This window comes from Cornus florida, unplaced genomic scaffold (genome assembly GCF_030987335.1).
Source record: "Cornus florida cultivar Cherokee Brave unplaced genomic scaffold, ASM3098733v1 CherokeeBrave_3.0.0_Hap2_Chr11, whole genome shotgun sequence".
In the NCBI taxonomy this organism is placed as follows: Eukaryota; Viridiplantae; Streptophyta; class Magnoliopsida; order Cornales; family Cornaceae; genus Cornus; species Cornus florida.
This window is the reverse complement of record NW_026775581.1, coordinates 33,306,610-33,332,183: the sequence shown is the minus strand read 5'-3', so window position 1 is coordinate 33,332,183 and position 25,574 is coordinate 33,306,610. Positions and strand designations below refer to the sequence as shown.

Sequence of the window (25,574 nt, the reverse complement as noted above, 5' to 3'; positions counted from 1 at the left end):
TGGTCCAACAGTAAGGATTCACCAACTTTCCCCGCTTGGATAGATTCTTGATCTCTGTAGAGTGGGAGGAGAAGTTCCTGAATGTGGTCCAGGCTACTTTGGCTAGGGTGACTTCTGATCATATTATGTTGGTTTTCGATTGTGGAGGTTTGAGGCCACGGAGTACTCCTTTTAGATTTGAGAACACGTTGTTGAGAGCGGATGATTTTCAAGGAAAAGTGGGGGGGTGGTGGGAGGAAGCCTCGATGATGGGTATTCAGAACTTCATTTTGGCTGGTAAGCTTCGTTTCTGAAGACGAAGCTTAAAAGATAGAATAAGGAGGTTTTTGGGAATTTGGAGTGAAGAAAGAACAGGGCTTTAGCTGAGATCCTTGTAATTAATGGGTTGGAAGAAGGGGGTGGTATCATTGACTCCCAACGGAATAGGAGAGCAGTTTGTCAGGCAGAGATTGCAGAGATTGCTGTTATGGATGAGATTTTGCAGCCCCAAAAATCCCGAGCTCTTTGGCTCAAGGAAGGAGACCGTAATACGAAGTTTTTCATAGACTTGCCAATGCCCACAAAAGGGGCAATCACATTAGGAGGATTCGAGTGGACGGAGTGGAGTTGTGTACAGAGGAGGAGGTGCGTAGGGGGATTGCTTCTTTTTAACAGAGGCTTTATTCTGAGCCGTTACAATGGAGTCCTCGATGGCCTTTATTTTGACTCAATTTCTATGATAGGGATGGCTTGGAAAATCCTTTTTCAGAGGAGATGTTAAGGGCGCTGAAGAGCTACAACGAGGATAAGGCTCCGGGTCCGGACGGATTTACTATGAGATTTTTGTTGGAAAGTTGGGAGGTGGTGAGACATGAGGTGATAGGCTCTATTACATGGACTCTTCAAAAGTAGTGAAGTACCCGTGTCGGACACATATCCCTCAGACATGGGTATAGGATATGTGTCCGACACTTTCGGTTGGACATGTACTTAAAAAGCATATCCTATCATTTAATTACATTATATTATTACTTTAAAATGAGTTAAATGTCTATATTGAACATTATATTAGATAAAAACATTACTTTACTCTGGAAAATAAAATAAAATAATTAATAAAATGAATAGTTAGCCGTGTCTGTGTGTCCTTGTGTTTGGAGATTTGATACGTCCGACGCATGGATATAGTCTGTCCGACACCCATACCCGAGTCCATGTAACATAGGTAATGAGTACATTTTATAAGTTTCATTCTAATGGGAGGTTCAAAAAGTCGCTGAATGCATCTTTCATTGCTCTCATTCCTAAGAAAGGAGTTGTGTGTGATGTTAAGGACTTTAGACCAATAATTCTGTTGGGTTACATTTATAAGCTTATTCCTAAAGTCCTTGCCTTGAGATTGAGGGAGGTTCTGGACGGTGTCATCTCTGAGTCTCAAAATGCATTTTTTGGGGGCAGGCAGATTCTGGATTCCGCTCTCATTGCCAGCGAATGTTTGGATTTTAGGTTGAAGAGCGGTGTTTCAGGAATATTGTGCAAGCTTGATATTAAGAAAGCATATGATCATGTTAGTTGGAATTTCCTGTTATATCTACTAGGGAGGATGGGTTTTGGGAAGAGATGGAGGAAGTGGATTGAAGCTTGTATTTCTTCATTTAGATTCTATGTACAGGTGAATGGGTCCCCATCCGGCTTTTTTGGAAGCTCTCGAGGTTTGAGACAAGGGGATCCCCTTTCTCCTTTTCTGTTTATTATTGTTATGGAGGCCCTTAGCAGATTGATAAGGAGGGCAATGGAGTTGGATTTTATCAGGGGATTCAGGATGGGCCCGGATTCAGGACAACAGATGAATATCTCTCATTTACTGTTTACGGACGATACTTTGGTTTTCTGTGATGCGGACGTGTCCAACTCAGATATTTAAGGTGTGTGCTAGTCAATTTTCAGGCAGTGTCCGGGTTGAAAGTTAACGTGGGTAAAAGTGTGCTTATCCCTGTGGAGGAGGTTCAGGAGGTGACTTCGCTTGCTGTGGTTCTAGGATGTGGAACGAGTTCCTTTCCTATTGTTTATTTGGGTTTGCCTTTGGGTGCTTCGTCCAGGAGGGTGAATGTTTGGGATCCAGTGATTCAGCAATTCGAGAAAAGATTGGCTGGATGGAAGAAGCAAAATCTTTCGAAGGGCAGGAAGGTCACTCTTGCGAAGAGCACCTTGTCTAGTCTCCCAACATACTTCCTATCCCTCTTTCAGATCCCGTGCACTATTGTTGAAAGAATCAAGAATCTCCAACGAAATTTTCTCTGAGGTGGTCGGGGTGAGGAGTTTAAGTATCATCTTATTAGGTGGAAGCATGTTTGTAGGCCTCTTCAGATGGGTCGTCTTCGTATTGGGAGGATGATCCCCTTTAATTGGGCACTCCTTGGGAAGTGGTTATGGAGATTTGGTAGTGAGAGACATCGTTTATGGAGGAGGATTATATCATGTCATTTTAGGGAGGAAAGCGAGGGATGGTCTTCCAAGCCGATTAGATCTGTTGCTGGCGTGGGAGTGTGGAAATTCATTCGAAAGGGATCGGACGAGCTCTTTAAGCATGTTAGGTTCAAAGTTCGGGAGGGCAGGGATGTCTGGTTCTGGGAGGATTATTGGTGTGGTGATCGCCGGTTGTCTCATTTGTTTCCAAGACTTTTTAGGATTGCTACAAATAGACATGCTATGGTAGCGGACTGTTATCAGCTTGATAGCGGAAGGCTTACGTGGGATGTGCGTTTTCAGCGTGCTTTTTAGGATTGGGAACTTAATGATGTTTTTTGCCTGTTGGATCTTTTGTATAGACAGGATGTGAACGGTAAAGGTTCTAATTCCTTGGTTTAGATGCCCTTTCCTCAGGGGAGGTTTGACGTTCATTCTTTGTTCACCTTACCGGTTTTCATGGTTCAAATTTCCAATGGAAGACAGTTTGGCATTCGAAGGCCCCTCTCAGGGTGGCTCTTTTTTGTTTGGACTGCAGCTTGGGGCAAGATTCTGACTCTGGACAATTTGAAAAAGAGAAGACAAATCACAGTCAACTGGTGTTGTATGTGAAAAATTATGGAGAGTATGTAGATCACCTTCTTTTGCATTGCCTTGTGGCGTATGATTGCTAAAGTCGTATTTTTGGTCTTTTTGGCATCCATTGGGTTATGCCTCAGTCTTTAAGGGAGTTGATTGACGTTTGGAGGAGCCAGAGGGTGGGGGCTCACTGTTGGAGGGTGACCCCCCTTTGTGTTTGGTGGAGTATTCGGAAAGAGCAAAATAAAAGATCTTTTGATGGGGAGGAAACCTCCATTGGGGATGTATTATTAGTTCTCCTTTTAGTTGGGTGATGGGGAGAAATTGTATACCTTTATATGAGATTGTGGACTTTTTGGGTTCTTTGGGTCCACAGAGCTTTATGTTGGTTTTGCTCCTTGTATATCTCTTGGGATGTGTTCCCCTTTTGAACTCTTTCTAATACATTTTTATCTATCAAAAAAAAAAAAGGTTATCGGATTGATTTAGAACAACATCCGATGCATTGACAAGTCAATTTCCAATGGGCGGCAAAAATCAAATGCTTTTTGAAAACTCACACGAAAGAAAAAATTATTTTACTTGTGCAGCAATTTATTTTGTTATGTCTAAACAAGTAAAGAATGATTTTATTCCATTAAAAAGTTACTTGAGTAATATATATATCTACACACCCACATAAATATCTTAGATATTCCCAAAGAGAAGTCTTATTTATCAATAACAAATATGTTTGCTGATCAAACTAGTATTTATTGGGGGAAAAAAGACGAGGAATAAAGTATCAAAAGCAAAACCCAAACAAGAACTACATTCATTTCTTACAGAGCCAGGAGATCGTCACTCCCTTTTGTTGGTGACAAATAATTTGACAACTGAAAAATATAGGTGTTGTATAACATTTCATATGACATACCGTTTTACAATTACGTCAAAGAGTTGGCCATACTGCCCATTTACATCATAGGGGACGTACTCAGGATCTTCATTAGCAAGTAAGCTCTTATACTCCTCCAAAGAGATATATTTAACAGCTGAGACTTCTGATTCCTGCAAGAAATGAATAGCAAGTAAGCTCTTACACTCCTCCAAGCCTAAATGTACATATTATATGCCTCTCAAAGCATCACTTCTCATTAGAATGCAACAGAAAAATAGTTGCAAAGGCCCAAATTGCGGCAACTGGTTATAAAACTTGGACACCTTCATTTACAAAAATAAATTTAGTGACTAAGACATAATAATGTTCCAAACCTGCAAGAATAGCAAAACCAAAAAGATCTTGAGCAATGGGACAAATGGGTGAGTGCATGCAGATTTATCTACCCGGAAATAAAAGAGAGAGAAGGGGCGAGAGAACGAGAGAGAGAAGGTCGTAAACCAAACCACTGTTCATCACACAGGCCCTCCATCACTCTTATTCACCAAGCTTCCAACCTTACAGCCCTTCAACCTAAAACCCAACCAAAAAAAAAACCACACTCAAACAAAATACCCCAAATAAACCCATTGTTCCTCGTCCTTCAGTCCATATGCCCAAACACTATTGAAGATTTACTGGAGGAATCAATGAAGGAAAATACTCCAGTATTGATGCTGTTTCCTATTATTCAAGATTTACTGATTACTGGAGGAATGAGTGGAGAAAATCCTCCAGTATTGATGTTATTTACTAATTTCCATCTCTTTCCATTCTCATAATTTCTTCTCCTATATAGAGGAGACTCCACCATTGTATTGTGTATGAGAAGAGAGAGTATAATGAAAGCTATGTAGCCCTTTGGGCTTTGTGTACGCAGATGTAAGCCCTAGTGGTTGACCCACGTATATCCTTGCCTTGTGTTCTTCATACTTTATTTTTCTCACTAATTTTAACACAGTATCAGAGTAGGCAATGTCTTGTGTTCATTTCTCTCCTTTCATTAGAGCCATTTTTTGGTTCTTATCTCGGATCTCCAGATCCATTTTTATTGATGTCGTCTTCTTACACCTCTTCAACAATCGAGGTTGCTGCTACTCATCTCAGATCTTCGGATCCATTTTTATTGAGGTCGTCTTCTTATATCTCGACACCAATCGAGGCTGCTGCTACTCGTCTCGGAACTCTGGATCTATTTTTGTTGAGGTCAACTTCTTACACCTCTTCATTAATCGAGACTGTTGCTACTTGTCTCGGATCTCTGGTTCCATTTTTATTGAGGTCGTCTTCTTACACCTCTTCATCAATCGAGTGTGCTGCCACTCGTATCGGATCTTCAAATCCATTTTTATTGAGGTCTTGTTGTACCTCTTTAACATTCACCCTTGCTGCTACTCATCATCTCCGTGACAAGTTGGGCATTCATGCCATTTATGCTCTAATTGTTGACTTTAAGAGATAATCCAAATAAGAGTAAAGTAGAAGATGATGATGATGATGAAGAATAAGAAGAGAAGGAAGAGGAGGAGGGAAAGAGAGAGAGAGATGCGGAAAGAGAGAAAGAATGAAAGAATCTTTTCATCCTTCCACCACATTCTATTTATACTAAGAAGTTTCAAAAATTACGCATAAGCACCCTACATTGTATAAGTAATCACAAATAAGTCCCTGACAACTATCCCCCTCAAGTTAGTGAAAAAATATTTATCATGCCCAAGTTGACTAACATATTTTGCAAGCAACTCTTGCTCGCACCCTTGTCAAAACATCAGCAACCTAATCAAGTGTTATTGTATGGAGTACAATTTTTTTTTTTTTTTTAATCAAATAAAATGTATTAGAAAGCGTTCAAAAAAGGAACGCATCCCAAGAGATATGCAAGGAACCAAACCAAAATACAACCCTATAGACCCACAGAACCCAAAAAGTCCACAATCTCATCTAAAGATATGCAATTTCTCCCCATCACCCAACTAAAAAGAGAATTAATAATAGCAAATTTCAGCGCCCCAATGGGGGTTTCCTCCCCATCAAAAGATCTTTTATTTCACTCTTTCCAAATGCTCCACCAAACACAAAGAGGGGTCACCCTCCACCATACACAAGCATGGCCCCCCACCCTCTGGCCCCTCCAACCGTCAATCAACTCCCTTGAAGACCGAGGCATAACCCAATGGATGCCAAAAAGACCAAAAATACGACTCTAGCAATCATAGGCCACAGCACAACGCAAAAGAAGGTGATCCACAGATTCTCCATCATTCTTACACATACAACACCAGTTGCCTGTCTTTTCTTTCTCAAATGTCCGAAGTCAGAATCTTGCCCAAAGCCGCAATCCAAACAAAAAATGCCACCCTGAGAGGGGCCTTTGAACGCCAAACCGTCTTCCACGGGAAATTAGAACCATGAAAACCGGCGAGGCAAAGGAACAAAGAACAGACATCAAACCTCCCCTAAGGAGAAGGCATCCAAACCAAGGAATCAAACCATCTATCATCCAAATCCTGTCTATACAAAAGATCCAACAGGCCAAGGACATCATCAAGTTCCCAATCCTGAAAAAGAACGCCGAAAACACACATCCCACATTAGCCTTCCGCAATCAAGCCGATAACAGTCCTCTACCATAGCATGTCTATCTGCAGCAATCTTAAAAAGTCTTGGAAACAAACAAGACAACGAGCAATCCCCACACCAATAATCCTCCCAGAACCGGACATCTACAAATCAGCCTAAGACGAAGCGTTTCCTTGATGAAGTGTCGATCAACTTTAATGTGCTTTGTCTTGTAATGTTGAACTGGATTGTGGGCAATGCTGATAGCAGCCTTATTGTCACAATACAAAATCATTGACTCGCGAACAGGGTAACCCAACTCATCCAACATAATTTGTAGCCATAACAACTCACAAACTCCATGTGCCATGGATCTGAACTCAACCTCTGCAGTAGAACTAGCTACTACATATTGTTTCTTGCTTCGTCATGAAACAAGATTACCTCCAACAAATGTGAAATACCCTGTCCAATCAGCTATATAGGCTTCAACGCGGAAGTGGCTATGACGGCCAAACAATATCCCCTTACTAGGTGAACCCTTGAGGTAATAGAGAACATGATGAGTTACCTCAAGATGAGGTGTACGTGGAGCATGCATAAACTGACTAATCACACTAACCACGTAGGTAATATTCGAGCGTGTGAGATAGGTAAATCAATCTTCCAAACAATCGATGAAATCTTCCCACATCATCTAACGAGTCGCCATCCACATCATCTAACGAGTCGCCATCCACATCATTAAGCCTATGGTTCTGCTTAATGGGAATACCAATAGGTCTAGCTCCAAGCGTACCAGTTTCTGCCAACAAATCTAACACATACATTAGTTTAGAAATGAATACCCCTTTCTTGGATCTACACACCTCGATGCCAAGAAAGTATCCAATGATCCGATATCTTTAACCTCAAACTCTATCCCCAAGAATGACTTCATTCGATGAATTTCTTCTGGATCATTTCTAGTGATAATAATATCATCAACGTATACAATAAGGGCAGTGGTGTGCTTCTTGATGAAAAGAGTATGATCTGTCTGATTTTGTGTACCCTGCTCTCTTGATAGCAGTGTTGAACCTCTCAAACCAAGAACACGGACACTGATTTAACCCATACAAGGCTTTATTTAGCTTGCACACTAAATTCTGACCATTGGCAAGTTTAAACCCTAATAGCGTCATATACACCTCTTCCTCCAAGTCACCATGAAGGAAAGCATTCTTTACATCTGTAAAGGCCAAGACAAATTAGCTGCCAAAGAAAGAAGGATACATATAGAGTTCATCTTGGCAACTGGAGCAAATGTGTCCTGATAATCAATCTTATACGTCTGTATGATATTTTATTACTTTATTGTGTAGACCCATTTGTAGCCTACTGGTTTCTAACCCCTAGGTAATAACACAATACCTCAAGTACCATTCTTCTCAAGAGCCTTCATTTCCCCAAGCATAGCTTCCTTCCACAGAGTTTGACTTGGAGCATTTGAAACACTAGAAGCAGAAACCGACGAGATAGACAAAATCAAAGCACGATATGTTGGAGATAGGGCATCATAAGATACAAAGTAAGATATGAGATGTTTTGTACAACTACGAACACCCTTGCAAAAGGCAATAGGGACATCAAGATCAACAGGCATGTTACTGGGAGTATCAATGTCAACTAAGGCATTATGTGGATCGAGGGAAACTTCTTGGTCCTGGGATGAGTCAATGGCTTGTTTTGCCCTCTCCTAGTATAGACAATTGGCTGCTTTCCTTGCTGCAAATCACTAGTGTAAGGAGGAGTAGACACAATCGCCTGAGTGAGAAGCTCCCCCTGAATGGGAACATACAATGGAAAGGGACATTCCCTCTGAGTAAAAGATGAATTCTCCACATGAATTGTAGTCTCCCCCCGTAGAGAATCCCGAGCAAGGCAAAAGCAAAAGGAACAGACTCGAAGAATGTAAAATTCATGGAGACAAACTGACAACAAGTGGTAGGGTTATAACATCGATACCCTTTCTGAGTGGAGGAGTATCCAAGAAAGACACACTGGATTCCCTTAGGGTCCATTTTTTCCTTGCAATGATGAATATGAACATAACAAACACAACCAAACACTTTCGGAGAGACAGTAAACAAAGGCAGTGCGACGATGCAAGACAAAGAAAGGGAATTTATAGCCAAGAACCCTAGAAGGTATGCGATTGACAAGGTATGCACCCATTAAGGTTGCATCAGCCCAATAACTTTTAGGCACTACCATCCCAATTAGAAGAGAACGGGTTACCTCTGTAATATGATGATGTTTTCTTTCAACTAAACCATTCTGTTGTGGTGTATCAGCACAGGAGGTTTGATGGGCAATCTCGTTATCAGTAAAAAAGGAGGAAAACAACCATACATAAACTCTCCTCCATTATCAGATCGAAGGATTTTGAGGGGACAACCAAATTGAGTACATACCATCTTATGAAAGGTTTTAAAGATGGAATGAACTTCAACTTTGGTTTTCATAAGATAAAGCCAAGTATAACGACTAAAGTCATCAGCAAACACAACAAAGTAGCTAAAACCAAGTAAAGAAGTAAATTCAGGACCCCACACATCAGAATGAACAAGCTGCAAAGGAATTGTACTTTCATTAATACTAGTAGGATAAGAAACACGTCATTGTTTGGCAAGAACACATGTTTCACAATTAAACTTAAAAGATTCAATAGAAGCAAACTAGGGAAGCACATGCTTCAAAAAGGAATAGGTAAATGACCGAGTCTACTATGACATTGCATCAATAGATCTTGATTGACATTACTATTTCTAACACTAGATTGATTTGCAAGATAATAAAAAGTTGGTCTTGCGTCCAGCAAATACAAGCCATTGTCCCCACATCCACTTCCAATCGTCTTCCTGTGCCCAAGTCCTGAAACACACAGTGAAATGGAAAAAAGGTTACACTATAATTCAAGTATTTTGTAATGTGACTGACAGAAATGAGGTTATTGGTAAACTTTGGGACATGAAGAACATAGGATAAGGTAAAATTAGGAGAGGCAAAAAAAAAGGTTACACTATAATTCAAGCCTTTTGTAATGTGACTGACAGAAAGGAAGTTATTGGTAAACTTTGGGACATGAAGAACATATGATAAGGTAAGATTAGGAGAGGCAAAAACAATGGAGGAGAAGGTGTCATCAGCCACTCTAACCTGATTCCTACCAAATTATAAACTATACGAAGAGTCAAATCAATGATCCAGGGTAGCTCACCAGATAATGTGGAAACATGATGTGCCGAATGAAGGTTACCTACCGAGCAAAGTTAGAGGTGGAAGTGAAGGCATTTTGAGCTAGCAGATGTGGAAGAGCGTCAACTTTAACCCCGAACAAAGAGCTCGGTGGCCCTGAGAAAGCATGACTAATAGGAGCAGTCTCATGTGTTGTCGATAACCTCGTAAATGGACCAGGCCTTGGCCTAGCATTCGCATGAATAGGGGTAAAGCTAGAGTAGCGTGATCGTGTAGATTCCAGCATGTTTCCCTAGTGTACGCTGCCCACAGTGATCACACCTCAACTTGCTCTTATCATGCTGCTTCCCACCTTTTGGAGGATTGGGTTTGTTCCATTGTTGTGTGGCAAGAGCAAACTTTTGAGACAATAGTACTTTTGGCCAGGCTTAGTGTATACTAGTGCATACATAGCCTTCATTCTACTCTCCTGAGCCTAGATATATGAAAACACCTCGGCTGGATACATGCTTAACACTTGTAAGTTGGGATAATTGTTTTTCGGATGTAGACCACCCAAGTACTCATAGATTCGATCCCTTTCTACCATAGTCCGAAATGCTTTAACATCAACTGCAGACACACGGGTATGTAATCTTGGTAGTGATCTAACTCTTCCCATTTACCACGCAGAGTGTGGTAATATGTAGCAAGAGTTTGGTCTTCCTGCTTGAATCTTAAAATATCTTGTTGAAGCTAATACAGTTTTGCAAAATTCATAAACGACGAAGAAAAATCCGTTGTTGCAGAACCACACAAACATGAAAAAGCCACTGATCGAGACTCCAATCGATCAAAAACGGGTAAAAAAAACTATTTCCTTGCAAACAAATCCCATCATGGAATTTCTTCAAAACCCTTCACACCTGCTAGGGTTTACACAAACTTGCCCTAGGATTTCAACTAGACAACCTAGAGCTTTACAAACCATGCTCTAATACACATTGACTTTAAGAGATAATCAAAACAAGAGTAAAGTAGAAGAAGATGATGATGATGATGATGATGATGATGAAGAAAAAAAAGGAGAAGGAAGAGGAGGAGAGAGAAAAAAAAAAAAAAAAAAAAGAGATGGGGAAAGAGAGCAAGCATGAAAGAATCCTTTCATCCTTCCACCACATTATATTTATACTAAGAAGTTTCAGAAATTACCCATAACACACTACATTATATAAATAATAACAAACAAGTCCCTGGCAACACTAACTTGAGAGGGAGTATTGAAGATTTTTTTTTTTTTTTTGATAAGAAAATATATTAGAAAAACGTTCAAAAGGGGAACGTGTCCCTAATACAAGAAGAAAAAAGGTCTAAGGACCAATAAAATCCAAGAGATCAAAGAAATTATCAATCGAGGAGCATGCATTTCCTCTTACATAACAGAACAAAGAATGAAGAATATGAATTTTTAAATTAGCTAAAGACGATTCTTTTCCTTCAAAGGATCTGTTATTCCTCTCCTGCCACAAACACCACCAGACACAATGTGGAACAATCTTCCAATAATCACAAGCTTGTTCTTTAACAGGGTACCTTTTCCAAGCGTTAATCAATTGTGAGGAGTGCTTAGGCATTACTCAAAAAACGCCAAACATGCAAAAAATAAAACTCCAACAATCATATGCCATAGGACAATGCAAAAGAATGTGATCCACGGATTCACTATCAACTTTACATAAACAACACCAATTAACAATGATGTTGCCTCTCTTTCTCAAATTGTCCAATGCCAAAATCTTTCCCAATGTGGCAGTCCAAACGAAGAATGCAATTCGAAGAGGAGCTTTAGAACGCCAAACAGACTTCCAAGGGAACTCAGGACCAACGAAATTGGACAAACATAAGAACATAGATCAGACGCCATACCGACCATGAGCTAAAGGAACCCACAAAATATTATCACACCCTCTACCAATATCCTTCTGCCTATACAACGTATCCAAAAAAACACAAGCTTCCTCCATTTCCCAATCCTGAAAGGGCCGCCTAAACCGCACATCCCACGTAACTCCATTGTTATCAAGTTGATAACAATCAATCACGTAGACATGCTTATTGGCTACAATACTGTAAAGTCTAGGAAAGGAGTGAGGCAGCAACTGATCACCGCACCAAAGATCCTCCCAAAAACGAACATGGTTAAGTCTGGGGAGTATTGAAGATTTACTGGAGCCATGGAGGAAAATCCTCCAGTATTGATGTCGTTTCCTATTAGTCAATGTTGGAAATTGTCTCTCAAATTCCTATTCTAATTAGGATTTTATTTTAGACTTGTATTCTATTAGGTAATTTCTTATTTAGCAAGTCTTGGCCTCTAAGGATTTGTAATCCTTGTCCAACAAGGAATTGTGTTTGTAACTCTACAAATAGGTACATATATTGTGGGTTGAGACTCATGAGATTGAGAGAGATGTAGTCTCATGAGAGAGTTAATGGGTAGAGGTAGTATATGGGTTGGTAGAGTAGGAAAAACACCGGTAACACTGGTAGCGAGGACATAGGCTCGTGGAGTGGTAGTGTTGATACTCTAATGTTGTAATATCTCTACAAATCATAGTGGAATCTCTTCTCATCCATGGACGTAGGCCGGTTTTGGCAGAACCATGTATATCTTTTGTTTGTGTGCGATTGCTTTGTTGGCCTTCTTTGAATCTTTCTTATTCGCGCGCCTCCACTGCCCAACAAATTGGTATCAGAGCCAAAGGTGAAGGAAATCCAAAAAACACAAGAAGTCTCAACATGTGCAGCAACAAGCTTCAGTTGTAAGTGGAGCCAATCGGCTTGGTTACACGGCATGGAGCTCGAGTAGTCAAGGTGGAGCCTTGGAGGTTTAATTGATCGAGCAATGTATAATGTGGAGGACAATCGTAGTTTTGCAGGAGTATCCTCAAGATTGAAGCTGCAAAAGAATTGTCATGATCAATGCCATGGAAAACGATAATTGGCTGGATGGAATTTGAGTCAAGGTGGAGATTGTTGAAAATTGTGTCTCAAATTCCTATTCTAATTGGGATTCTATTTTAGAGTTGTATTCTATTAGGTAATTTCTTATTTGGCAAGTCTTGGCCTCTAAGGAATTGTAATAATTGTCCAACAAGGAATTATGTTTGTAACTCTATAAATAGGTACATATGTCGTGGGTTAAGACTTATATGATTGAGAGAGATATAGTCTCATGAGGGAGTTGATGGGTAGAGGTAGTATATGGGTTGGTAGAGTAGGAAAAACACCGGTAACACTAGTAGTGAGGAAATAGGCTCGTGGAGCGGTGGTGTTGATACTCTATTGTTGTAATATCTCTACGAATCATAGTAGAATCTCTTCTCATCCATGTATATCTTATGTTTGTGTGTGATTGCTTTGTTGGCTTTCTTTGAATCTTTCTTATTCGCGCGTTTCCACTGCCCTAACATTCAAGATTTACTGATTAGTGGAGTGAGTGGAGAAAAATCCTCCAGTATTGATTTTATTTCCTATTTTCTATCTGTTTCTATTCTCATCATTTCTTCTCCTATATACAGGAGCCTCCACCATTGTATTGTGTACGAAATGAGATATCAGATGAAAATAGAGAGTATAATGAAAGATATGTAGCCCTTTGGGCTTTATGTACCGTGGATGTAAGCCCTAGTGGCAAAACCACGTATATCCTTGACTTGTGTTCTTCATACTTTATTTCTCTCAATAGTCACTTTCACCTAAACCCCACGCAACCCTACTATTCATCCACTACCATTATTGCAACCTCAAGTGATTTCATCAAATCAGCCCCAAATTCAGTGCTAAAACACCCAACCAAAAATCATCAGCACCACAAAACCTAGACAAACATCACTGTTTCGAGCCAACCAAAGCCCACCGCCTTTGTTCATCATACACAAACCCTAACAGGGGAAACTCTTGATGATTATTGAATAATATTGAGTAGGGACCTATTGATTTCTTCACCCCCAAATTCTTCTTCTCTCCTCTCTTCTTATCAATTTCCTTCTCTCTTCTGGCTCTACATCAGTCACACTACTCTGTCCTACATCATTGGGCCTCCAACCCGCCAACCCGCCTGAGTTTTACCCTACCCACCATGCATTGCCACCCTCAATTTGTGGGAAGACTTGTCTTGGGATTTAGTGCTTGATCTCGCTCACTTAGCCCACCAATGGCACAACCTTGCCAAAAATGAAAGTTAGCACCACCAATGGTCCATATTTGCCAAGTGTGTCATGCCTAGCACATGGCTTAGGATAAGCACCCACAAGTGCTGCCCACCCTTGAGACGAGACAGAAGGAAACTCGTTACCCCCTTATGTCTGCAAAATATAAATTTGTCACTCTGTGATTATAAAAAAGTGATCCTGCTTAAGGAGTTATAATCCCATACTTAAAGATTGCAACCAAGTCCAAGTTCCACAAACTAAATGTCAATGTGCTAGTTGTTAAAACTAGCTGCCCACAAATAGTGCGTGATTATTCCACCAACTCCCACAGTCCCACAAGCTGCCACCAGACTCATGAAGACACAAGCACCATGCCAAAGGCATGTCGATGCCACACCAAGGTTGTTAATGGGCTAGGCATGCCTCAGCCAGTATGGCATGAAGGTGGGAGGCCACAAAGGTCACCCCCCATTGAACTGTGGGGGCAATTACTAGCCCCCTTACAAACGAGAAGTTATGGATCGAAAGAGGAGATACCCTCCATGTTTGAGGAGCTGTAATGGCCCCTAAAAAATTGTACACACCTACAGATCACAAACTATCTATTCATAGGTCTTCCTATGACTTCTTGCTCTAATATTTTTCCTAAAAAAATGAATACCTTCCATCACAACTTTTGCTTATTTAGAAAAGTCTAACTCAACCACTAAAGAAGCCAAACTTCACAGTCCGAGGCATGGCATGCCTTTCCCATGCACATTCCCTAATAGGCGCTTATTTAGGGTATAAAAAGCAGTCCACGTAGATGTCAGGTAAGTGAACTTCCTACTGGTATATAAGTAAGTTGTTAATCAATTATTTTGTTAAATAAGACATGTAAATACTTTGCAAAGATGCTTCCTGGATCAAATAAAATAAGATGGAAATCTAGTGAGTAAAACAAAGAGAATCCTATTGCAACAGCAACAGATGCTTCATGCTGCCATAAAGGATTATTTTATGATGCACACATTTATTACTAAACTATGAGGATTAAATTCATTAACAGTATTCTAACTGAGCTAGTGTCATGCATTAACCTCCTCACCTGAAGAGTAAAGGCCTCCAAAGGAATTGGAGCCAAAGTTGTCACTAGATATACATCATTGAATTCATTATTGATGAATTTTCCATCATTTATGACACTGCAATCAAATGAAAAGCCAATAATAGTTAATTGACTAACAGAAGTTTCAGGTCTAAACAGGCCAAAGCTTAAAGTGGCAAGTTTGCCACCTTAAAACAGAATAATGGCACAAGCACAAGAGCACCTGAAGTAACATTAAGTTTCATGAACCAAACATATATTCAAGGAAATAATCATGACATAAGTCAACTAAAATCATGCGACATGGATACATGCAACAAATGAATGTGACACAGTGAACATGGTCAGACAAAGGAAACTTCTCGTTGACAAGAGGGCATGAACAAGTCAACACACGCCTATAAATAATACACAATGATAACTGCAGGGAAATCTTAACCTTCACAGTTTGTTAAGCCACTTTTGACCCAAGTGTAAATAACTTTAAAGGCCTGTATTTTAATTCTCCTTAACAAATAATTTTCTTTTTCCCACTAACGGGCTGTGTTTCAAGTACTACACTGAGCATTAGACCAAATCACAGCTTGGGTCTGCCACATACTAGTTTTGATATTACAATAATGTTCATGATGCACGCTTTCAAAATTTTAAAGTTTCACATGAGAGCCAGAAAATAAAACAACCAAGGCTCCTCTTTAGATATAATCTGCTTCCTTGCATGAAGGCAAAACTAACTAGGCAAGGCTGCAAATTGATCCCTTGAATAAACACTCTAAACCTCATCCAAGTTTTTCTCATCATCTTACCCCAACAGATACAAATCAGCTGCTAGTCCTGCTCTGACACAACCCAAAGCAGTGCCATCATAATTTCCAGTACAACTTGAAATCCTCAGCCGTAATCATAAACCAATTTTCTCCATCGCATGACCCCATAAGTAATGGGTCGGAGTTTATGGGCATACCCTCCTTCCCTCCCTTGAGGTAATAATTTAAGTATTATCAATATGAACTATTTACCTGAACGACTATGAGGACACTTTGAAGAAAAGTAGTTAAGAGCAAAATTGTCCTGGCACTACCGTGAAAAATTATCAGACAAATGGAAGGTAAAAAATTTGCACATTGAGATCTTTTGATTTCTTTTCTTCGGAAATACAATCTCTTTTGACTTATCCGAAAAAAAAAAAAATTATATATACAATCTCCTTTGCACATATATTAGAACTGTGAGGATCAAACATGTAAAAGGGTTTTTACTTCCCAAAGGTAATATAAATAAATAAAGAGATTTCTGAGACATTTTTCTTAAACATGTTATAAGATTTCTTTTTGTCCCCTCTTATTCTTTCATTCCTCCTATTAGAGCTCAAATCAAAAAACCTTCGTCCCAACTATTCAAGACAATAATTAAAACTAATACCATCTAAACATTAAAGAGGAACAACAGCAGATATAACAGTTATAAACTTCATAATATATAATTTCCTAAACTGAAAACACGGAGTAAAATGTATCTGTGGCTTCAAAATAAATAAATAAAACTATAAAAAAGCAAAACCTCAAACAATTGACTAATATTGCATTACAATAGTTTGTATACATATACAAAATATATATATATATATATATATATATATGATAAAAAGAATAAAGAGGAATTTTAATGCCACCATAAAACAAAGGGATTTGATCTACCAACCACTCTTCAAGAAAAACAAATATCAACTCAAATGCCTCCTTCGGAAGGATTACACCAAGCTCTTCATGGAGCTCCCTCCTGCACACAGAAAATTGTAATAATGTATCAATTACAAGTGTGGTTAAACAAGCAATGAGTTACAACACAAGAAGCACCACAAAGACAGCACTGACTCAATCATAACATCGTTGTTAAGTGAAAAATGAAACAGCAAACCATAAAAGAAATATAAATTTCTATGCGGATTTGAAATTCTAGAAAAGAAATTATATTTGGATAGTCAAGGATATATATATATATATATATATATATATATATATATATATATATATATCACCAAATCCAGGTAATAAAAGAAAGGTGCTTTGAATGGAATCCTCTCAGCGGAAGTTTATTAAAGACCTGGAGTAATCAACAAGTTCTGATTTGTCGGAAAATTCTGGAAAAATAAATTCAAATATATATATTTTTGACAAATATAATTTCATTAAAAGCATTCAAAAGAGGAGAGGCGCCCAAAGAACAACTACACAGAGCCTAACAACACCCAATACACTCTCAAGCTACCCAGTACCCACAGAAACCATAAATTCCTCTGAAGATTTACAATTCCTCCCATAAACCCAAAAGAAAAATAATAATAATAATAAATCCATATGGAATGCTTTAGTGCCCAATTAGGAGTTTCCACTCCATCAAAAGATCTCCTATTACACTCTCACCACAGTTCTCATTACACACGCAGTTTGCAGCAAACCCACTGTACACTGACGCCAAGCCTCAAGCATGCCCACCGTGGAATCTAAAACAACCCAATAGATACCACAGATAGCAAAGAACATGGTCCATACATCCTGAGACACTTGACAAAGCAAAAGAAGGAGATTCACAGACTCCTCGTCTCTTTTGCACATGCAGCACCAATTTACTACAATCAACCGCCTCTAAACTCAAATTATCAATCTTCAAGATTCTCCCCAAGGCTGCCGTACATGCAAAGAACGCTACTTTCAGAGGAGCTTTTGTCCTCCAAACTGCCTTCCACGGAAACGAGTCCCCCCAAGCATCTAGAAGCCCCCAGTAAAATGATCCCACATCAAACTCCCCACTGCAGGAATCCACCCAAATCCACCCTTCAAGGTCCTCCCCCCTTCCACTCTCTAGTGATACAACAAAGCCAAATAACACCAACCCCAAGGGGTTGGCTTAGGTGGATAAGTGTTATGACAAACGCGGCAAACCCAAGCAACAATCATGAAACACAACAGAAAGTAAACCTGCCACACACAAATAACACAAAGATTTAGAGCCTGTTTGGATTGGCTTTTCAAACTCTACTTTTGGCTTTTTGAGATTGGAAGCTGTTTTGAGTAGGTTTGGGTAGTTTTTCAAAAGAGCTTTTGGGACTTAGAAGAGCGTTTTGAGGAAGCTGGTATCCCCCGGCTTCTCCAAAACGCTCTTCCTACAAAAAAGGGGAAGCCAAATGGGTGATTTAATGAAACTTTTAAAATCCCAAGCGTACCTTTTTTATTACTTACTAAAAAAATAAATTTCCAAATGTGTCCCAATTATTTCTTCCAAAACCCTAATGCAATCAAGACTCTTGCTCTGCCAGAGACAATATACTCTGAAATTTCCTCTCAGGCAACCAAGTTCATCCTTTGTTTCAGATATAACTGAAGAGGACCATCAGCAGCTGCCACTAATTTTTTAATTTGAAACTTCATTATTGGTATTCTGATTTTCTCTTATCATATGATGTTGAATGTCAATCACATTGCAGTTTAGAATCCAGTGACAATGCCGAGAGAAGGGCCAATATACGAAATTTGGAATGAGAGTGGCTTGGTATAATTGAGGATGTAATTTGCAGAAACCCATTGATTAAACTTGTCAGATTTGAGAGGTATCCAACATGTTTTATGCCCGCTTAAGAATTATTATTATTATTATTATTATTATTTGACTCTACTTGAATGAAGTATACTCTGCAATATTAGCAGTCAGAAAAGACAGCTTGGTTTTAGCTTCTTTTGGATTCTGCCATAAGAATAAATCTTAGATTTTTGCCTCTTTAATTATTTATTTTGGGGAGGTTGGATTTGTCATCTAATGACCCACACTTATTATTTTTTCACGGATCCAATTGATGAATTCCTGATTGATGGACTGATTATGAAGAAGGGAAATTCCAGAATTTGTCCAAAGCATCAGAGAACGGCAGAGCATGAAAGCAAATTAAACCATTCACAAGTTACGTACTGAACTATTGTTTTATTTAAAATATCATATGATCTTGTAATTGGGTTTTTGTTTCAAAATTTATTTCATTACCCCAGTCATAGATATTGATTTTAGTTTCCAAGGAGTCGAACTAAAAAAGATATTGGTATAAAAATTTGCAAAAACTATTGAAATATGTCCCTTAATCATACCTTGCATAAATACTTGAGAGTATGCTATGAAAGCTGCTGATTATATTCAAGAATTATTAATATTATAATATTATTCAACATCAGTTGTATTCAATTTGTTGAGTTTTTAAGCAAGTGGGTTCAGTATATATGTGGCAATGACTTTTTTTCTAAAACAAAATGCCCACTAAAATGTGTTTGATATGTTTACTAATGTCAAGGAAGAACAACATGCTTTACTGCAGAAGATTCAAGAGTCACTTGTTCCTGAATAGCAGCTTTGTTAAATCATTGTGGACATGATTTGACAATCTTATAAAGTGGAGTCTTCCTCCGGTTCAGATTTCATGCACTTGCTGATTGGTTTTCCAGTAAATTGAGAGGTAAAGCTTTGAGGAGCAAGTTGAGCAACATGCTGTTTACTGCTATTGTGCATGCTACATGACTAGATAAGAACCAAAGGATACATAGAGGTTCAAGGAGGGAAGAATTTGATCTTTGCTAGGAACCAAAGCATTTGAGCAACCATGGTTATATCTTTGATACTCTTGAGAAAGCAAACATCATATTAGAAGATATTATTGTTTTGAGTTTGTTTTCTTTTATATGAGTAGTCCTGTCTATTCTTAGTTGTATTTGCTTTGCTGGTTCTGAGAGGGTATGCTCTATTATGTGTACTTTTATTTCATATTTTTAATAGTACAATACATTCAGTAAAAAAAAAAAAGAAAAGAAAAATAATAACAACACAAAAAAAAAATATCCATTGGGCTAACAACTTTCATTTATTTTCAGTTAAAGGTAAAAGGAACAAGTAAGAGTAATAGAAATACAAGTAAAAAAGTTTATTAATAATTCAGAACTCTCATCCGGGATAGTAAGGGCAAAATAGTTATATCAATAGTAAAAGAGTTTCTGCAAATGTTTTGCCAAACAAGCAAAAAAAAACTCTTCTGACATTAAAAACTCTTTAAATTATAGTTCCCAAATACTGACGTAGAAGCCAAATAGAAGTGATAGCTTCCGCTTCTCTTTTTCTTCTACGTAAAAGCAGAAGCAAAAGCTATGCCAAACGAGCCCTTAGCATGGTTCGGCAAAGCCTACATCCATAGTGAAGATCCGACAAAAGTTTTCATTATGCGAAAATCTGGAGATTACAATTTTTAGCCCCCAAACCCTAACTCTCGCTCTCACTTTCTTTTCTGCAATTTTCAATATCTCTCTATATCCCACTCCAAACCCTAAACGCCTTTATATATCGGGCTACAAGAGAGTACTAATTACGGTCCACGACCCACAAGCAAAAACTAGTCAAAATGCTCATTTAACGGGTCATCGGGTCGTAAATGGGTCGCAACGCAACCCAACACCAAATTCGGGCCTCAACATCACAATTAGAACTTGGCCCTAGTGCCTCAACAAGCATTGGGTCTAAGGTTCGACTCCTCATGATTGTTGGAGTTTGATGTTTGGCCTGTTTGGTATTCATTGGGTCATGCCTCGGTCATCTTGGGAGTTGTTAGATATGTGGAAGGGCCAATGGGTGGGGGCTCAGGCCAGAGTTTTTTGGAGTGTGACCCCTTTTTGTATTTGGTGGAGCCTTTGGAGAGAGCGTAATGGAAGATCTTTTGAGGGAAAGGAATCCTCCATTGGGGTGTTAAAATTTTCTATCATTTGTAATTTGTTTTGTTGGGGTCAGGGGAGAGACTACTCCTCTCTTGAGGATACTGTTGATTTTATGAGCTCTTTGAGTTCATAGGCTCCGTTTTGTCTTTGTATAGTTTGGGACGCGTTCTCCTTTTGAACGCTTTTAATACAATTTACTTATCAAAAAAAAAAAAAAAAAAAAAAAAAAAAAGATCACTAACATCGTACAACTCCCAAACCTGAAAAGGCCAGTCGAAGTGCACATCCCAAATCACCACCCTATTATCAAGACAATAACAGTTAGTAACTGTTTGTCCACTGCAATCCTAAAGAGTCTCAGAAAAGTGCAAGCAAGGGACCAATCTCCACGCCAAACATCCATCAAAACCAAATAAACCTCCCGCTCCTCACCCTGAATCTAATATCTTCGAAAACTAGTTCCAACCTTTCCGAATGAATTTTCAACACCCACCCTTCCCAGAGAGACCTCACCTCCTTTGAGCTCCAACCACCCCTCCTCCCCTACTTTTCTAGAAAAACGTCCTCCACCCCAAGCCTCCAAGGCCCCCTCCCCCCTCTCTTCCCCAATTAACTAAAATGAACTTGACGTCATCACCCAAACCACCCCACAAAGAGTTTCCTTGCAACTTCTCATTACTCTTCACAATAGAGGCAGGAATCAAAAACAAAGATAAGAAATAAGCTGGAAGACTCTAAAGGGTCCTTTTCATTAGAGTTAACTAACCCCGTTCGAGAGATATTGCTTCTTCTAATTCACAAGCCTCCTCTCACACCTCTCCACCACTAGATTACAAATGGCTGCCCTCAATTGAGCACCCCAACGGCAAACCCAAATAAGATATCGGAAAGGCTCCTATCCCACACCCTAGAATGTCAGCCAAAGCAACAATCTCCCGAACCTCCCTCACTGGAACTCACTCTTCCCAATATTAATCATCAGACTAGAGACAGCTTGGAAACACGCCAACACACATCTCAAGTGCCTCAACTGATTTTCCGCACCTCTGAAAACAATGGCATTGTTAGCATATATGATAGCCACGATTTATGGAATGACTAACCATATTAGCATAGATTTGATTATGCATATGTTAACACATATGATAGCCGTGATTTATGGAATGACTTGCCATATTGGCAAAGATTTGATTTAGTTTCTTTTCTTGTAATATGAGCATGTGCTCTTATTTTATCTATAAATACTAGAGTTGTGAATGAGTAATTGATATCATTCAAGCCTTTACATATTATAAATCTCATTCAAGCCTTTACTCAATTCTCTCATTTAACTTCTTTTTATATTTCTACTTGGTATCAGAGTTAGGGTGGTCCGACTGCAATGAGAGCACTGCGAGTTCGGCACCACCCATTCGGGAATGGTCTAAGGTGACATCGCCCATCCGAGAGGTGTCGGGTAGGCAGGGAGGTCCGACTGCAATGAGGGCATTGCGAGTTCGGCACCCACCCATTCAAAAACAGTCTGAGGAGACATAGTTGTTTCTTTGTTATGGTCTGAGGAGACATTGTTGATTCTTTCTTCTACATTGTTTAAACATACGTATAAAGGGGAATGGTCCGAGGAGAATTTGTTGGTTGTTTACGGTTTGAGGAGCTGTGATTGGTTGTTTACGGTCTGAGGAGACATTATTAATTGTTTATAGTCTGAGGAGACATTTTTGGTTTATTGATCGACATTTTTAATCTAGTCAAATTTGCTTTCTGCAACTTGTAGATTCTGAAGAAGGGTGCTAGCAAGACCGTGTTTGAAGATGCATTGTCCAAGTTGGGCGTTTCAGATATCCACGCACCAACTTGAGGGAGAGTGTTAGCATATATGATAGCCACGATTTATGGAATGACTTACCATATTAGCATAGATCTGATTATGCATATGTTAACATATATGATAGCCATGATTTATGAAATGACTTGCCATAGTAGCAAAGATTTAATTTAGATTTGATTTAGTTTCTTTTCTTGTAATATGAGTATGTGCTCTCATTTTATCCATAAATACTAGAGTTGTGAATGAGTGATTGATATCATTCAAGCCTTTACATATTATAAATCTCATTCAAGCCTTTACACAATTCTCTCATTTTTCTACTTTTTATATTTCTACTGGTATCATCCACAAACAGAAGATATGAAACCTCCATTTGAATAGAGGGATCCCTCCCCACCTGGAAACCTCTAATATAGCCCACTGCCTCTACTCTACTAATCAACCTCCTAAGTGCCTCCATCATAATGGTAATCAGGAATGGGGACAACGGATCCCCTGCCCTAAACAACGAAAGCTAGAAGAATCCGATGTTGAAGGATTTAAATATTAAAGTTACAACCCCTCTAGCAGCTTAAGCTTTTAGAGTAGAGGGTTGTTAACATGGTACCAAAGCAATAGGGTCAAAAAGAGAGAAAAGAAACGGAATGAGGGATTGGAGTGTGGCCTGGGTGGATCACCGGTCTGAGCAATTACCGCTGACCTATTCTTGGACACATCCTAAGGCCTCAATTCTTCACACCATAGACACAGAAGCATGTCTGAGGTTACCTCTAAATTTTTTGCTTCTGTCCAGCCACAGTATTCTCACGCCCAGGTAGATCAAATGATGAAAGAGTATAACCAAAAGCTATCCACAAAAGATGCTTCCTGTAAATAAGCCAATATAAGTAAATTTTTTTTTTTTTTTTTTTTTTAATCCCTTTGTTGTTTTTGGGACGCGTTCTCCTTTTGAACGTTTTTTGAATGAATTTGCTTAATTATCAACAAAAAAAATTAAGTAAAGATGTATTAAAAAGGCGTTCAAAAGGGGAACGCATCCCTCAGAAAATACAAAAGACCAAATAGGGCCTCTAAACTCTCAAAGAGTCCAAAAAATCAAGTATCTCATCAATGATTTACAATATCTCCCAAGAACCCAACAAAAAAGAGAGTTAATAAAGGTGATCTTCAGCATGCCAATAGGAGTCTCCTTTCCTTCAAAAGATTGCATATTTCTTTCAAGCCATAAACCTCACCAGGCACATAAAGGGCGTGGCCCTCCAGAAATCACGAGCTTGGGCCCCCACTACACACCCTCTCCAAGCTTCTACCACTGCTCATATGACATATGAATCTAGTTTTTTTCCTTCTTATAGCACTCATCCTAGTACAAAAGGTGTTAAAACAGCAAATGGATCTGCTTCTATTGTGTCTGTGGAGGGTTCCATTCCTCTAACTTCTTCTATATCTCTCTCTACTGTCTTACATGTTCCATGTTTAACTGGTAACCTATTGTGCATTAGTCAGATTACTAAGGCTCTTAAATGTTCCATAACATTCTTCGATACTCATTGTGTCTTTCAGGATCTTCTTATGGGAGCGAAGGGTCTTCGTAGAGAAAGAGGTGGCCTATACTATATGGATATGAATTCGTCTCTTCCTCCACTAAAATGCTCTCAAACTCCAAGCCGTTGAGCAAAGGTCTCCATTGAGATGTTTTTGTATACAACTGCTGATTGAATGGCACAATCCCTTCATTAATACCCTCCTTGGACAACAAAACTCCATCAATAAGAATTCTTCCAATTAGGTTGCCCCTTCGATGTTTATTCGCCAAGCAACGGAAGAATTTTCGCATTCCTATCCCCTTCCTTGGGCGACAAAGACCTAGACTTTTGCCACCAAGATATCTCCTCCAACACAGCTATCTCACCAAACTCTGCCTTACACTACTCCCTTCTACATTTATCCACCTCATTAAGCCCCTCCATTCCTTCTTTGCGATATAGCTCGGAAATTTTGTATTTAAATATGAAGGAATAAAAACAGCATTTTCTACTACTATTACTAGTTGTTAGCAGCAAAAGGACTATAACATTTTATAATCCTTCTCTTTAAGATTCACTTCAATAAAAATATTAAAATTGTAAAATTTAGATCAAAATAATGAATATTGCGGTGAATTTTTGTTATTCTTAATATGAAAGGCACCTTAAGAAAGTTGTTATGACAAATGCAACAAAATCAAGTTGAACCAAGAATCACGACAAAAATTAAGCACACCAAACAAAGAACACAAAGATTTATACGTGGTTCGGTAGCAGCCTATGTCCACAGTTGGGATCCGGCAAAAGTTTTCACTATGTGTAAAATCGGAGATTACAAATTTCAGCCCCTCACTCTGTTTCTATAAGAATATCAAAGTCTCTCTTGTCCACCACTCCAAACCCTAAGCGCCCTTATATATCGGGCTACAACAGACTAATTAGGGTCCACAACCCATGAGCAAAATGGGTCAAAAAAATTTCCTATCCAACGGGTCATCGGGTTATAAGCGCACCAAATTCAGGCCACAATATCACAAAAGTGACAAGAGCTGCCCTAACTCCCTAGTATATTCAAAATATGATTAAATAAATGCAGCAGTCAGATAGACCAATGGAATAAAAAGGAACAAGCTTACATGCCGTTGTACTAGAGCCATTTAAATAATTCTAACAATACACGGGCAACAAAAACGCACTTTTAATTGGAAGTTCTTAAAACAATATTGTCTCCTCACAAGTTACCAACAAATGTAAATACTTTTAATTGGATCTTCTGAAAACAATTCCGCCTTCTCACAATTTACCGACAAATGTAAACATTAAGCAGAGAGATTCATCTTATCTTGAGTGGTAAAGCATTTGCACTGCGTTTTGAATTTTATGAAATCTCCAAAGAAAAACTTATAATATATATTAGTCAAACATAGTTGTTCAAGGCCTGCCAAGGTGACAAAAAA

The 25,574-nt window shown here is 38.9% G+C and overlaps 1 protein-coding gene across 4 annotated transcripts in view; it reads right to left on the bottom strand.

Moving 5' to 3' along the window:
* The window catches only part of LOC132283162 (nudix hydrolase 3), a 117,468-nt gene that overhangs the window by 67,410 nt on the left and 24,484 nt on the right, over nt 1-25,574 (bottom strand). For 3 of the 4 annotated variants that reach the window (XR_009471960.1, XM_059785077.1, XM_059785078.1), the window contains exons 3-6: nt 16,724-16,801; nt 15,023-15,119; nt 9,308-9,418; nt 3,941-4,074 (exon numbers count right to left, since the gene is read on the bottom strand). Coding sequence is in view for 3 of the 4 variants with exons in the window: in XM_059785077.1 (XP_059641060.1) it covers nt 3,941-4,074; nt 9,308-9,418; nt 15,023-15,119; nt 16,724-16,801 (420 nt within the window). In the remaining variant the exon portion in view is untranslated. The remainder of the gene's footprint in view (nt 1-3,940; nt 4,075-9,307; nt 9,419-15,022; nt 15,120-16,723; nt 16,802-25,574) is intronic. The other variant, XM_059785079.1, reaches the window with a different exon arrangement.